Source organism: Magallana gigas, chromosome 2 (genome assembly GCF_963853765.1).
Source record: "Magallana gigas chromosome 2, xbMagGiga1.1, whole genome shotgun sequence".
Taxonomy (NCBI): Eukaryota; Metazoa; Mollusca; class Bivalvia; order Ostreida; family Ostreidae; genus Magallana; species Magallana gigas.
Window position 1 is genome coordinate 28,641,274 of NC_088854.1, and position 17,505 is coordinate 28,658,778.

General features: G+C 31.2%; 1 protein-coding gene across 1 annotated transcript; it reads left to right on the forward strand.

The window, feature by feature from the left end:
- Positions 1-560: 560 nt before the first annotated feature.
- Positions 561-15,836, forward strand: LOC105324945 (uncharacterized). Its single transcript, XM_011424225.4, has 5 exons — positions 561-646; positions 3,186-3,366; positions 8,085-8,391; positions 14,022-14,185; positions 15,324-15,836. The coding sequence occupies exons 1-5, from the start codon at positions 602-604 to the stop codon at positions 15,710-15,712; spliced, it is 1,086 nt and encodes a 361-aa protein (XP_011422527.3). The 5' UTR covers positions 561-601; the 3' UTR covers positions 15,713-15,836.
- Positions 15,837-17,505: the final 1,669 nt, after the last annotated feature.

The window sequence follows — 17,505 nt, forward strand, 5'->3', positions numbered from 1 at the left end:
TAACGTTTAAAACATTCTTTTTAGGTTTAAAACTGAAATTTTTACTTCACTGTTCAAAATGTAAATCAACGCTTTGTTTACATACCAAAGAATTTCAAGCTCTGTTACTCGCTCATAACTCAACAAATGACAATCAAATTTCGGTCGCCTATTAAAAACGTCTTTCTTAAAGCATTGTAAATATTAAAATCGGAAAAATAATTTATGACCAAAATCGTGACCATGCCCCTTTAATGTTTTATTAGTATTTCTTGTTACAGCTTTAACATCTAGATTCGATCAAAGAATGAATTAATTACCGGTACTATGTAATCCATATTTTTCGTTTTTAGATATGGAGACACGTTCTGTGTTAAAAACTTTCAATTTGTAGTTCACCCTAGCTAGTTTTTGTTTTCCCCATGCTCTCATGTCCAATTATCTATATAAATAAATTGGCCTTAAAGTTCAGTTCACAAAAGTCTGCTTATTAAGCATCTGGCATTTAACTCTAAATTGCTCGACATTTAATTACATGCCTAAAATTACCGATAATACTACTTAAAAGGCTTGAAACCACATTTGTCCATATCAGCCTTCCTCTTCCGTTCATCAAGCGAACATGGAAAGAACTGCTCTTCTCATCGTATTGGTATCAAGTCTGCTGGTATGTAGTATAGCATTGAATCATGAATTTTTTTTAAGTAACTAGTCTCATAACTGCAGCGGTGTGTGCATACAAATTGAGTAACGGGCGTTAGTGCCTTATGAAAATTTGTATGCACACATCGCTGCAGTTACGAGACTGTATGCGTAAAAAAATCATGATTTTAAGTAAATCCAGTGTTCTGTGATGTCATACTTTAATGTAAAACTTTGAAATATAAAATAGGAAATTTAGGATAGAATTAAGCTGCGAAATTTTCTTGAACTTAAGAGTAATTCTAGTTCTACAATTACTGTTAAGTTCAAGAAATTTTCGCAGCTTGATTTTATCCTAAATTTCCAATTTTTTATACATTTTATCTATACTAAGGGGAAATAACTCTTTTTCTGATTTTAACTTCATGCTTTGTCTGCAAATGTGATTTATACTTTAAAATTCCAATCTTATCCTCAGGGTAAGTTCATTACATGAAAGAGCTACAGTTACAGCCACAAGCGGGAACTTTGATTTTCGCTTATGACGTTGCAGTTTACAGCGTTCAACGTTTGTGATGTCATAATAAAACTCGTCTTTTTTACCTTTGAGTACCCTGTGTGCATGACAGTGTTATAACAGCCGTAGCTTTCAACACACTTTAAAAGCAAAAAATATGTGGAATGTAAATATTATAGCATTGAATCACGATTTTTTGAAAGATAAAGTCTCATAACTGCAGCGATGTTTGCATAAAAATTGAGTAACGCGGGTTAGTGCGTTATGAAAATTTGAATGCACACACCGCTGCAGTTATGATACTGAAGTTTTAATAAAAAATTACGATTTAATGCTTATATTTACATTTTTTAACTTCTATTATGTCTGAAAATTTCAAAAAATTTCTATCTTATCCGATAAGTAAGTTTATATTAATGGAAGGGCCACTGCAACAGCCATAAGCGTGAGTTTTGATTTTCTCTTGTGACGTCGCTTTTTACGGCGTTCAACGTTTGTGACGTGATAATTAAGCTCGTCATTTTAACCTTTGAGTACCCTGTGTGTATTACAGTGTTATAATTTAATTCTGGTTGTAACGCGCTTTCTGAATGGCTTATATATTATATTATATCGTATAAAGAATGTTGCCTACGTCATAGTAAAACTTACGTCAAAAACGTACCAATACGCCTGACGTTACGTTTGAATTTTGTACAATTTTACGTCATTTTAAAGGTCATATGACCGATTTTATCTACAATGAAGAGAAAAAAAATTAAATTATAAGCAATAAATTCAATATTTATTAGTTTTATACGATATAAAATGGTTTGAAACAGTTTACGCTTTTTTATAAACAGCTTCGCGGTTTATAAAGCGTAAACTGCCTCAAACCATTTTATATCGTATAAAACAAATAAATATTGAATTCATTCCTTAAATAACTGCCGTAACATTCAATTTAATTTACAAGCAAAAAATATGTGGAATGTAAATATCATATCATATAATGTAGTTCTAAAGAAAATAAGGTTTGTGTTTACTGCACTTAACTTAAGTATTTATTAGTTTTTTGCTATTCCTGTGTACAATATCAGTAATTAAATTTCTGTGCTGCATACACTAGCTGTACATGTAGACATGTATATTAAATAAACTTTTAAATTTGTACCACAGTTGTCAAAATGTTTATTAATTGGCTGTGTAACATATAAAATATGATGTATGTAACAAGGAGGGGACTATTTAAGTTTTAAAACTTGTGTCCAATCTTTTTGATATCTTTATAGTTAATAAGATATGTTCATTTCAATTCAAATTAACCCGTGGAAAGTTGTCTTTAAAAAAAATTTCCCTTTTTTGAATTAATATATTTGAACGGGTCATATGATAACGTGTTTTGATATTATTGCGATTAAAGTTTGCAAGATAAAACAACATGTATCTGATCTATAATTATTTTTAATATTTCCTTCTCGATTCCTCTACCGATAGTTTTTGAACGTTCAGTTTGTTGACGTTTTTATGTAGTTTTCATCCTGATATTGATAGTTTTTCCTCATGTGAACAAATGGAAGTCTTTTATTTGCCTGGTTTTTGTTTTGTTTCTTTGTTTATTTGGTATTTGATGGGTTTTTTTTTCGTTTGTCTTTTGTTTCTGTATTTTTGATTATTTGTTACTTAACTGATTTTTAAGTAAAAAGGAGAGGGTGGGTTGTGGCGTTTGCAAATTTAAGTTTAATTTAGATAAACCAGAATACAAAAATGAAATAAAGAAAATTGCCTTAAATTTTTTTTATAATTATTATGAAAATAAGCTATTTAATCCTTAAACTACATAGAGTTTTTTTTCCCATAAATTGATTGCCTTAGAAAAAAGATATAATAGATCCTCTAAATGAGGTAAAAATGATGAGTCATTTCCATGCAACTATGGCATTGTCATAAAACATACAAATTCATTACCTAGCTAAAACTTCTGCTGAAATGGCAGAAAACTTACTGTCGAATTCCATGACTGGTTTTTTTTCAATGAAGTACCTCAAAAATACTTTGTTGATTTCAGATATCCAAGTCGGCAGGTCAATTTGTGCGAGGATATAATGCAAGTTACTTCGACATTATCTTGGAAGAAGTTTCGATCAAAAAGAACGGAGAGGAATTTTCGGTTGAATTCAAAAACATCAGAACTCTTTGGAGTGACAAGATAAGGTCCTTGTGGTTTGTAAATGAAGTTCCGATTCTAAGTAAGTCATTTTCCTATACCTTTTGATGATAACGAACAAACTATAATTATGGATTCAAGTTATAAATGAATTATTCATCCTTTCCTCTAATACATGTATATTTATTAATTTATCTATCCACCGTCGAGAAGTTAGAGAAACAAAACGTTACTCAAACAGAGTCAAAATTCTCATAATTATAAAACTAACGATACATTGTGGTACATTTAAATCGGTCTCGAAAACATACGATATCAATGCCAACCAAACACTGGAGTTTCACTGATATTGTTTGATTAAGATTTTCTTTGATTTCGTTGTTAGGTTGATCCACTAAATTCAATGTTCATTGAAGTCCAATATCTAATCATAAATTGCATTGATAGGATCTCAAACTTGGAAACTTTAATCATAGAAAAGGTCTATGGAAATTTAATAATTGTTTGTTACATGATCCAGATTCCATTACCATGATCATGCAAATCAAAGAAAATTATGCATTGCCCGTATATAGTGGAAATGGTTTTTCCACTATATCTGATTCTGAAATACAATTTACAATTGATGATCAGCTTTTCCTTGAAACTCTTTTAATGGAAATTAGGGGCAAAAACATATCTTATTCAAGCTTTATATAAAAAAAAGAAATAATGATAAAGAAAAAAATTATAGTTACAGAAATGAATATATTAGAAGAAAACTGTGAACAAAATATAGGTCTGATTAATGAGAAAAAAAGGAATTAGAAATTTGAAGAAATCAAATGCCTATAGTCAGTATGGTGAGATCTAGAGCTAAATGAGCAGGTGAATGAGAAAAACCTACAAATTATTTTTTAAAATTTAAAAATCGACATTATACAAAAAAAAATACCGAAACTAACAATAGAGGAAGAGAATTTAAAAGAAATTACAAACAAAAGGGAAACTCTGAATGAAATTGAAAGTTTTTATGAGAATTTATATAATAAAAATGATGAAAACTTTGACTATAATCTAAATGAAATTTTAACAAACATTGAAATAAAAACACTTAAAGGTATATGTTGCGTATTTTTTCATGCTAAGAAATATTTGATTGATTTATTTATTTAAATAAGTTATATAAAGATATATCTTCACAATAAATTACGCAGTTTTTTCATTCGGATTAAAAAGATAAATAAATAAAAAATGTTTATAATTATTATGGAGTCGATAGTAAATCCAGCACTTGAATAAACCCTGCCTTAAATCGGTCACGTGATACCACGCTCAGTCTATCACAACAACATTGGCGACGACAAGAAAGATAGATATACCGTGAAGTTTCACAGATTTGGCATAAAACGAAAAAAGAGACAGACTGACAAAGATAGGAACAAAGGGAAGATTGTCAGTGGAGATCATGTAGAATGATGGAATAGGAAATAAAGTCGAATTTAACTTAAGTTTATCATGAAGTTGTAGGGGTTTTGCTAGTCAGGTTCGTACGTACTCCATGTGTTCCATGTCTTTACTTTATAAGTTATAAACCACAATTTGAGGAATTTTTAAATAAAGAATAAATAAACACTCTCAGTACATGCATCCCTCAGGGAGAGGGGGTATTCACTCATTTTACCGTGTCGTTGATGATAAAATCGTATTTCATCTTTATTACACATAATTAGCAATTTATATCGTTCAACATTAATGAATAACGGAATAATAATGTTTCAGGTATCATCTGATTTAAGAATTATCTAATTTAAGACATGAAAAACGTGATTCTAATTTGTAAACAAACTGTTCTTCCATCGTGTTTTCAATGCTAGGTTTTCCCGCACTCATGCGCAGTGGCGTTACAAATGGCGTATCACATTAATATTCATCAAACGTGTAGCAAAATTTAGAGACAAATAACTAAAGAAAGAACATGTTTTACGGGCCTAGAGTTTGTGAAAAGTCTAATTATAAGAAGAACGATGTTTATTTTTACTCAAACTCATGTCAAAAATTTACTCCAAATACGCAAAATATACCTTTAATAATAAACAAAGAGACTCCTTAGAAGATGAAACTTCCTTTAAAAAAAGCTACAACAGTTGTAAAAAATATGGCAAATAATAAGAGTCCAGGTAGTGGTGGATTTACATCAAAATTCTATAAAGTTCTTTTGAACAAGATAAGACATTTTGTGGTTCGATCTCTAAATTATGGGTACAAAGTTCGGGAACTCTCAGTCACACAGAAACAAGGATTTATTACCTGTATCCAAAAAAAAAAGGAAAACATTTAAAAAAAAATTAAAAATGGAGACCAATAACACTACTAAACGTTGCTTATAAAATAGGTTCTGGGTGTATTGCTCACAGAATTAAAAATATGCTTGATACTTTTATTAGTCCGGATCAAACAGGTTTCATACCAGGAAGATATATTAGTGAAAATACTAGACTGTTAGATAATCTTATGCAATATACGGAGGAAAATGGCATTCCTGGTGTATTGTTAATGATTGATTTTGAAAATGCCTTTGATACTGTTTCCTGGAAATTTATTCACAAATCTTTAGATTTTTTAAACTTTGGAGTATCCATTCAATCTTCGATATCTACTTTTCAATGTAATATAGAATCATCGGTCACACAACCTGGATACTTTTCAAACATTTTCAAACATTTTCAAACCTAGCAGAGGATGTCGCCAGGGTGACCCGATCTCCCCCTATTTATTCCTACTGTGTGCAGAATTTTGGCCTATAAGATAAAAAGTAAATAAATAAGAACATACAATGAATAGTAATGGATGATACTGAATATCTTATATCTCAATATGCCGATGACACTGTACTAATTTAAGATGGCTCAGAAAAATCCCCCAGCAACTATTGATGAATTGAGTATTTTAATACAATCTCTGGGCTTAAGATTAATTTATCAATAACACAATTAGTCTGGATAGGCAGCAAAAAATACTCTACAAAAAATTATGTCATGAAATGAACTTTCCTTGGAATTTAAATTACTAGGCATCCAATTTGACGTAGATCTAACAAATTCCAAAACTCAATTATGATAAAAGTTAGTTAAAATTAAAGAAATCATCACAAAAAACATACAACTCCTATTGGTAGGATTACTTTGATCAAATCTTTTATCATATCACAAATGAATCATTTGTTTATTTCACTTTCAACACCGTCAAGTAAATTTATTAAAGACTTAAATGATATATTGTTTAATTTTCTTTGGAAATTTAAGGTGAACAAAATAAAAAGAAAACAAGTTACACAAGAATCCTCAAATGGTGGTCTAAAATCATTGAAATAAATAATTACACCCAAAGACTAAAGTCATCATGGATCAAAAGATTGATAAATAGCCCAAATTCAATATGGAATATATTATCAAATAAATCAATTACTTCGGACACAATTCTGAAGACTGGGTCAGAGATTCATATCCTGTATATTAACTAATTTACAAAGAAACTCCTTTTGGAAAGATACATTTATTGCTTTAAAAAATATACAAGATAGAATGAAATTACTTACATGGCAAGAATTTATTACACAACCCATATGGTATAATAAGAACATTACAATGGGGGGGGGGGTCAATTTTCTTTATTGAATGGTATAATAAGAATATTGTTTATATCAATGATCTGCTGGATGAAAATGGGTCCTTTTTAAGTATACAAAACCTTCAGTGTTAGTTTGATGTCAAGTCAAACTTCCTTACATATCTTGGTCTACAGAAATCTATTTTAACTAGTTTACATTATCATGAAATCTCAAAAAAAAGATGATAACCAAGGCTTTTTATACCTTTCCACATTGAACTATTTTGCTCACCTCGAAAAGGATCTAGGATGATGAATAATATTCTGAACATGGAAAATGTTACATCCTTCACTAAATCAAAATGGGGATTATTTTTTATGTTGTCAGATTTACAGTGGAAAACCATATACCAGTTACCTTTTGTCAACACTAAAAATACCAAATTACAATGGCTGCAATTTAGAATTAACCACCACCTTTTAACAACTAATAAATATCTATTTAAAATAAGAAAGGAATGTAGTAAATTATGTTACTTTTGTAAACTACACGATGAGACAAATTTTCATGTACTATGGGAATGTCATAATGTTCAAGAACTCTTTCAGCAATTCTTTGAATTCTGTCAAACAAAGAGAATTACAATTCAAAGAGATCCCTTAATTTTTATATTCGGGATACACCCTGACCCTATTTCTACAGACATTTATTCTATCTTCGTGGTTATGAAGCCTATATCTATAGAAAAAGATGTCTTAATGAAGCACTTACAATTCATGAATTACTTATAGATATTAAAATATATATATCAACTCTAAGATATATAGCTACCCGAAATTGCTGATTAGATGATTTCGATAAGAGATGGGAAACTTGGCTAATTCTTTTAAATAGACTTGACTGAACAATTATAGCAGATATGTTTAGATATGATATAAAACTAAAAATCAATTTCTAACTTATGTTTAACAACCAGTCTCTAATTTGGCATTGTTAAATATAAATAAACAAATAGAATTATTATATGATGCAGAGTTTTTAGATTAAATGTGACATAAAATAGTTAGCCAAAAAGAGAGATCGAACCTCTTTAACGTATCATTGAAAATGTGATATTGACTTTTTTATCCTAAAAAAATTGATGCCCTCGAATAATGATACTACAATATGCGAGGTTCTAAGTGAATTATAATGATATTTCTTTTCTTAAGTGGACGATTCTGACTGGTTTGCTGAAGATACCTCGACCACATCGACATTGAAAAAGATTTCTAAAAAAAAAGACATAGAAAAATTACCAATAAAAGTCAACCTATACTCACCGAATGGTATGATAACAGTTGATTTTGGAAAAAGCGACAGTGCACGGAGAAACTTTAAGTACAGCGTTTCTTCGGAACGGGATCGCTTGCTTTATGTGGAACGTTCTACAATACCTCTAACAGATGGATTAGTGTATACCACTGATACAGATCTCCAGGGGAAAGGATTGACTATTAATGATAAAAGTCTACAATGGTAGGTTTGAAACAATATGTGAATAATGATATGGGTAATCAGTCTTGATTTTAATCCAACCAGTCAAAAATTCTAAAAAAGCAATTGTTCGATAAATTGGAGAGTTAAATGACACAAAGCGATCTATATTTACATTAGCAAATGTTTTCCCTTAATATATTTTTCCTGTATAATTTTATTCCGGTTTTATCGCGGAATTTCATTGAATAAAAAAATAATAAAAGCTTTAAAATTACCTAGTTTGCACGTCACAAAACACGTCAAAATGCACCAACGTCAAAAATGTATTTATCCGCTTGACGTTACGTATAAATTTTGAACAGCTTAGTATCATTTTAAAAATTAAAACAGACTCAATTTGTACAGTTGATTACAGAAAATTAAATTATAAGGAAGAACTCAATATTTACAAAAGTTATTCTTGTATAACCTTGGTTGCAGCAATATACGTTGTTTTTGTTTTGGGGTTTTTTTTTCGTTTTGTTATAATCCGCTTCGCGAATTAAAAAGCGTAAATTGCCTCAACCCAGGTTATACTCGTATACTCGTATAACTTAGGTAGACTTTGAGTTCATGTCTTAAATAACACCAGCTTGGGTCAACAGGTCAAAGTAGCGCATGAATAATCTAAGTCACTACTTTTTCTATGTACTCAAACTGTGCGACTTACACTAAAACAGTCGCTACTATCGTAATGAAAGTTAAACATAAAGAAAACAAGTTATCTGTATTGTTATTATAATACGAAGTTTTATTCATTCAATTTTTTACAATATATATATACATTAACATTTTTGGAGGGATAAATGATCATGGCTTAAGATTCTCGTAAGATCATGTTTATGAATCGACATCGTAACAAAGCGTTTTTAAAAATTACAATCGCAATTTGTAAAAGTAAATAAAATAATCATAGTTCATTTCTAACTCTAATAAAAAGTCTCGATTAAAAGTATATACCGCCTACCTCCATCAATAATATCCGAGAATAATCATTATGCTCTTGAATCTGACTCTGAGATAGAATTTCCTCTGAAAATGCCAAAGTTTACTCTAACTCAGCTCTCAATCGCTTTGTTTTCAAATTTGTGTGAATATTTTCTATGTAAAATTACAAAGAATAATCATGCTATTCTGTTGAATCGTGAAATAGATTCCGTTCTATCTGTCCATGGTTTATAGTCATCGAAACTATTAACCGGCGGGCGGCATTCAATTCCCCTTGTTTTTAGCTCACCTGAGCTGAAAGCTCAAGTGAGCTTTTCTGATCACATTTTGTCTGTCGTCCGTCTGTCCGTCAGTAAACTTTTCACATTTTCAACAACTTTTCAAGAACTACTAGGCCAATTTCAACAAAACTTTGCACAATGCATCCTTAGGCAAAGGGAATTAAAGGTTGTGAAAATTAAGGACCACGTCTTTTTACAATTAGAGATAATCGAGAATTATTGAAAATTTTGGTGAAATTTTCAAAAACTTCTTTAGCCAGTAAAGCTGAAACTTGTGTGAAAGCATTTAATGTAGTGTAGATTCAAAGTTGTGAAAATCATGACCCCCGGGGGTAGAGTGAGACCACAAGGGGGTTGAACTTTTACATAGGAATGTATAGAGTAAATCTTTAAAAATCTTCCTCTAAGAAACCAATTAGCCAGGAAAGCTGAATCTTGTATTCAAGCATCCTCAGGTAGAGTAAATTCAAAGTTGTGTAAATCATGATCCACAGGGGGTAGGGTGGAACCACAATGGGGGTCGAATTTTTAAGAAACTTGTGTGGAAGCATCCACAGGTAGTGTCGATTCAAGTTTGTTCAAATTATGATCCCCGGGGATAGGATTGGGTCACAAAAAGGGGGGGGGGCAAACATTTACATAGGAATATAAATTAAAAAGTCTTTAAAAAATCTTTTTCTAAAAACCACTAGCCTTTAAAAGCTGTTACTTTACTGATTGCAACCCCAGATAATGTAGATATAAATTCTTTCACGTCAAAATCTTGAGGCGAAGGCCTAGGATGGGGCCACATTTTGGATCCAGTTTTACAAAGGAAAATATTTTAAAGGAAAATATTTTATTTACAAAATCTGAAATGTCATAATACATGGTTTTACTTTTATGCAAGCAGTTTGACATACTAGCATTGCTGATTCTTTAAAATTGTTTAGACTTTGTCCTCTGGACGATTCTTGGGCCTCACAAGGAGTTCAGAGTTTGGTGTAGGTTTACATTTAATATATCAACAATTGTTTAGGATCTCTTTTAGAATCGCAATGCTCAACAGGAGATATGACTATAAAATCATCATGTTAGAAAAAAGGGACTTGATTATAAACTTACGATTATCCAGGGTAAAAAAATTGGACTTTTCTTTACACAGGATCTACATGTGCATGTATAGTGCTACTTTGTCCAGATAGTTTGTATCATGCCTCCATTAAACTGATTTTATCATACCTATTGTTCCTCAGATAAGCGATGTGGGCCATGAACCTGTTGTTAAAATCTGAACTCCTCTGGTGTAATCAGAGTCGCTACGTTCAATTCAGTGTCCGATAACTCTAATCTGGTTTATACCATAATGAAAATCTGCATCGCTAATACATATTTTTTTTCGGTATTAATATAATAATAAAATACATATTTACCGACTATTCGGACGATAGAATGTTCATTGTCCCCCTCGACACCAACTATATATTTCCATCGGCTTCGCCTCGTAAAATAGTTGCTCTCTTGGGGACAATAAACTTGCTATCGTCCCATAGCCAGTAAATGGGTATAATGCTACTAATGCCTACATGTACATGTACTTAGAATAATGTTTCCACTGTAAACTAGGGTCCCTACAATACTTTGAAGTTTACTATTTAACGATAATGTTGTGACCGACCGTTTACGGATCGATGCACGACTTCCAAATAGTCCGTTATATCCGACGTTTTCTTGGTTCCTTTAAACGATTTTGATATTTTACTTGCCAACAAAACGTCAGAACCGGCGCCATTACAAAACTGGTAATTCGCCGCTTCTAACTCCATGTAGAGGCGGCATTCTCGGCTCGATTTTAAATATTTGCGATTCGAATCAAATGTTTAATTCACAACTAATTAATTAAACAACGATACTACAATTCACTTTTGTTTTGCCTCGGACTAGAATGTCTCGGCGTCCTTGGATGAAACGCGTAACGTAATTGCCTTACAATTTTCTTTAAACGGTCAGCGTCAAAATTTATACGGCAACATGGTGGACGTAACGTTATTTTAACTGATTTTTCAAACAAACGTTCGGCCGTACCTTTGATTTTTAATCCCCAAAATAGAGTGACTTCCCTTTGCCCGTGACGTAATATTACGATCACACAATGGTATCCAGGTTTGCACAGACGATTTACGAGGAACGAAGAAAAATAAGAGAATTAACGTTAAGCGATGAATTCAATTGTTACATGTATCTTTTGTTTGTTTATATATCAAACTTAACGTAGCTCGCGGGTTTGCTGACGTCACAATAGGATTCGACGTAAAGAGTTGACCGTCATAACAAACTCATACAATTCTTTTAGAAATAACAAATGATCTTTAGAAACATAAAATGAAATATTTCAAAAAGCTAAATTGCAGTTTATAGAAAACATTTATAATTATCAAGTGCTAAAAATTTAAAGATGACATACATTGTCGCATTGAGTTCTATAAGGTATGAGTGTGCGTTGGAACTCTTTAATTTGTTGTTTAGACAAGTACATTGTAAATAAATTGAACCGTATGCATTAACTTCGCTCGTTTCACAATTATGAATTCTGTATTTTCAAATACCGATCTAACTATTAAAATCATTTTGGCTTTAGCTAGTTATCGTAATTATGCGATTACAAACTTTTTTATATGTCAATACGTGTATGGTAATTATTTTTGCATTGAATGCATGACTGACTCATTGAAAAGATAAGTAGCCATATTTCTTCCCTTCACAACCTTACATTAATTTCCTTTATGCATTCGAAAACATTCATAATAATGTTAATTAGATTTGCATGTTCTAATATGTGTAAATCAGCTAGTCTTGTCAACCAGCGCATTTTCATATTTGGTTCTCAGACGAAAGAAATTGATAACGTCGGGCTAACGTCGTGATAAGAATATAGGATTTTGTGAAATCTTTTAAATCTTTAAAGTTGTTTTACGAAAAATTGGCCGAGAACACATATTGATTTTTTTCTATGAATTGATTCATAATAATCTCTTCTGTTATTGTGTTGAGTAAAATTAAGTTCGTCTAGATCGTTTAAAAGTTTGAAGCATAGTTTTGAAATGCGGTTTTCGACTAAGATGTGCATTTTACTATATATTTCATTGAAATGGCGTTGCTTGATTTCATCAGCGACACTGTGTTTGAATCACGATAAAATTATTACTACGCAGACGAATCTCAAATAAATTTTAGAAATAAATCATTGAAACCTATCGATCACGCGGACAAATTTTCAGGGTAGGTTTCCTCGCAAGCAGTAAACCCGCGAGCTACCTTAAGGTCCTCGACAAAACAAAACATTTATTAGGTTTGTTACTGACTGTCTGCAGAAATTTGTGGGATCGGTTACAGTCAGTAACAAATCTGATAAGTAATAATATCACTTTTATAGGTTTTTATATCCTATAAACTGACTGTTGAACACATTTTATCGAACCGTCGAGAGTTGTTTTGATTACGTGCAGTTAATATATTGGGTCTGCTACATTTGTTTATCAGAGTAGATTATGAAAATACTGAGTAGAATTTAGTTTTAATCGATAAATTGGTGAGTTTGAATATATATTGAATTAAAATTGAACCGAAAATCCCGCCTCTAGTTGGAGGCGGCGAATTTCCAGTTTTCGTAATGGCGCCGGTTCGAACGTTTTCCTGGGAAGTAAAATGTCAAAATCATGTAAAAAGCCAGGAAAATGTCAGATTTTTTTGGACTAGACATCCAAATTGTCAAACTTCTATTATAATGTTCGGCAAACCTCGACTGGTTCTGTCGCCTACGTCATTATTTCACGCTTTTCATAAAAAAAGAGATCGAAACGTACAAAATAAAATGTATTTATTGATACGGGCAATGAAAAAAACAACGTTATTTTCTAACGTGGGGTAAACTACAATTGTAAACTCTTTGATGTTAACCATGTGTGATTACATTTACTCTAGTGTACATGTACCGAATATCTACTACTGGAAAAGTTCAGTTTATCATTACGTCATGTATGCAAAATGACGTTCACCTATAAGAAAAAATAATCGTATTGTAATTTTCTTTGAAAAATCCAAATATCTTTATCGATATGTGTTGATTTTGTTGGCTCCAGTTTATAAATAGTATTAAAACAATTTATTAGAAGATGTAAATACTTGCAAATTAAATACAATGGACATGCGCAACCACAAACCAAAGTAAGCCATCAAATCAATTTTCTCAACATTAAAAAACATTTTCAAAACTTATTTTAAATATAATTATAATCTTTAAAATCAACAAAGCTCACTTTTATAAAATATGTTTGACGCCATTTCTAATTGGCAAATTGATGATTTTCCTTCTTAAAAAAAAACCAGATTTTCATATTAAAAACTTTTGTCTTCATTTTTCAGGGAGGTAATGGATGTACCATTTTTTGAAAGAAAGATTGAAAAAGCTTTTTCATTCAAACGCAAAATTCCAATAAAATCGGATTCTACCTCAGAATGGACTTATTACGCCGTTAAGAATAAAAAGTCCGTTTATGGACAAATCCACTTCGCAGCAAATGTCAAAGGTAATTCTATTAAAACTGTCTTTAGATTACAGTCAAAATTATAATATATATATATATATATATATATATATATATATATATATATATATATATATATATATATATATATATATATATATATATATATATATATATACATTTTCCAATGTCTTTGCCTGTATCTCGATTTTGTACTATATAACTCATTATACAAATGACGCCAAATTGAGGCGCCAGCGGGGTTTGCTTATTTATATTTAAATATTTAATCGGACGATGGCTTAAAATTATATAAATATAAGTAATAAGGAATCTTTCTTTGAATATTATGAGGTGATAATTTCGCTCGTGGCGTGATCAAATCTATCATAAAGCCCTTCGGGCTTTATTGGATTTGATCACGCCCCGACCGAAATTATCACCTCATAATACCCAAAGAATGATTCCTTATATATATATATATATATATATATATATATATATATATATATATATATATATATATATATATATATATATATATATATATATATATCGCTTGCATGTATTGTTAAAGAAGGGAGTTATTTTGGTAGAAAATCAGCTCGGCTTGTTATTGGGATTAACACTTTCATCGTAACTCGGGACAGTTCTGTCTGGATATCTTGCCCAACGTTTGTCGTTCATCTTCAAGACCTAGTGTTTGCTGGAGACTATATAGAAGCCATGATAAAATCATAGGTTGAACCATACATGTATAATACCAGCTCAGGGATAAGGCAGTGCAATCAACTGTTCATCGATTTTGTAGAGGAATACCAAAAAATGAATTATTTCCTCTAATAGTTATGAGTTAACAAATAAATGAATTAATTCTTCTATTGGCATCGTCTCCTCACGTAAAAACGAGGTAAATAACTCGTAATAACGAGATCTTTTCTCGTTAAAACGAGGTCCTTTTCTCGTAGTTACGAGATCCTTTTCTCGTTATTACGAGATATTTTGTGGTCCTATTTGTCTTTCGATGAGAGAGGTTAAGGTACATAACTCTACATGTATTAAACTTTTTAAGAAGTTTCAAGACTAAGGATGATTCCTGTCGTCTTTATAAATACATGTACGTTGGTTCTATACATTATATCTTTTCAGTCACATATACTTTTTATACCCTACACTTTAGGTAATTCCTATTATTACCAGCCCATAACTTTGAACTACATCAGAAATGTTCAGATCTACACTCCCCCGCGGTATAGCACCACCAATAATTTCCCGATCTTCTATCTGCGTGACCAGACCTTCTTCAAGGACATCACTTCCGAGTCCTCCCGTCTCTATCAGTGCTCCATTATAGAAGATGATCTGAATCCCGGGGACGCCTGGATGTATATGATGACCAATTCATCGTCACAAAAAATTGATTTGCGATACTTTTCGTACAAGTATGTACGTTATGGTTTTCAAACGGAGCTCTACGCCATTGTCAAGGACCCTTCCTACGTTCTGGACGATGCATACTGTATTACTACGAAGGACCGCTCTGGATACAGAATAAATAAAAAAGATTAAATTTGGTTTTCTTTATAAACAGTTTTTACTCACCATTTTATGTCAAATGTAGCATTCGTAAGTGAAGAGAAATATTGCTAATACCTGTTATTACATGTTAATACGAATAAAGATTTAGTCAACATTATGTGTTCATTTTGTTCATTTCAATGCCGATCATATTGGAAATGTTTCAAAGAATATACATTTTTTTTGTTAACGTATTAATACATGGTACTACAGGTATAAGCCCTTCTGGACAGAACTCAAAAACTCAAGGACAAAGAATTGAGTGGTTTCATTCTCCGTCTGGTGTGGTGTTTAGGACAGGACACCTTTAACCATCCTCTGTTCTACTGACTCTCTCCTTAAATATGTCTTTAAAGTCATATACAAAACGTATCCCATCTCAAATATCACACCAAAAAAGAAAACACGTATCTTTAAAACCACTTTTCTTGTGATTACATGTACGAAGAAAATACGGAGGAGGGGGGGGGGTTATATCTTATCATATCTTATTTTCAAAATAAAAAAAAGTTTCTTATTGTTTTTAGCAAAAAAGTAATTGAAATGAAATATGTAAATTTGCTAAAATTGCGTAGATATACATTTAATTCGCCCCGTAACGTGATGTTAGTATTTGAGTGCAGAATTACATGTAATGTTTTACGGCATTGTCATCATGACCAAAATATTTAATCAAATAAAAAGAATTATCTAGACGAAGTACAAGTACATGTAACTGCTTTCACGTGTGATTTCTGACAATCTTAGGAACACAGTTTTAGCTCATAATGTTACCGTTTTTGATGTATAGAATAATTAATATGGGCAATTTGAATGATTGATCATTATTTGAATGTAGGAAGTCAAGGTTTAAGTTTTGTTTACAAAACAAAGAATTCTATACTCTGTATCTTGTTTGAATTATCTCGACTAATGACAATCAAGTTTTGATGAAGCATGGGAAATGCCAAAGAACTGCGAACGCTAACGCCCGTTTCCCGCCTACATTTTACACCAAAATATTTCAGAGTTTCTGTCAGATATTCAAAAAGTAAGTTTTCTACTAAAAAGTATAATCAAATCCTAATCAATTTATATCAAAACAAAATTTGTAATAAAATTATTTATTTTTAAACAAAAGTTTTGCTAACGCGGGGTCTAAAAAAATTTCATTGAAATCGGTCTCTATTAGTGAGGAAAATTTTAATGAGCGGCCAATATGTGCATAAAAAATTACTAAAAACATATTAACGATATGTATCAAAGTAAAATTTCATTTTAATTCATATCTGTTAATTAGTTTTCGAAAATTTACAAAGCAAAATTCTTTTTTTGGAATGTATTTCGGTCTGTAGACATATGTCCCCCCCCCACGTGAAACAACAAACCCTTTGGTAAAAATATGCTAAATAACAATAATTAAAACCCCTCAAAAGGAATTTTTGTTTCACGGGGGGGAAAGATGTTTTAAAAAACATTTCCGTTTTCCGTTATTTTCTATTATGAAATCAGCTATTTTAACCCAAAATACAAAGTTATCTCGCTTTGTTTGACCAAATCATTTATATTTAATGAAAATATACATAAATGTTTACATTATTATAAAAAATTAACTTTAATTAGACAACTTTCAAAAAATGACTTTTAGTTAGGCGGCTAGACAATGCTATCGTTCGCAGTCCTTTAAACAAATTTGGCATGCCTGTCATTAAAACCAGATTCAGATGAATAAAATGTGAGCCAAGACCTTGTCAAAGTTCCTTTAAACTAATACATTTTATTCCACTGAAAACTTTTTTTAAAAT

What these genes read in the sequence shown, in the direction of transcription:
- LOC105324945 (XM_011424225.4), top strand. Translation starts at nt 602, where the DNA reads ATGGAAAGAACTGCTCTTCTCATCGTATTGGTATCAAGTCTGCTG. An exon ending in AAATGAAGTTCCGATTCTAA is followed by an intron (nt 3,367 to 8,084) that starts GTAAGTCATTTT and finishes TCTTTTCTTAAG; the next exon opens with TGGACGATTCTGACTGGTTT. An exon ending in CTTCGCAGCAAATGTCAAAG is followed by an intron (nt 14,186 to 15,323) that starts GTAATTCTATTA and finishes CCTACACTTTAG; the next exon opens with GTAATTCCTATTATTACCAG.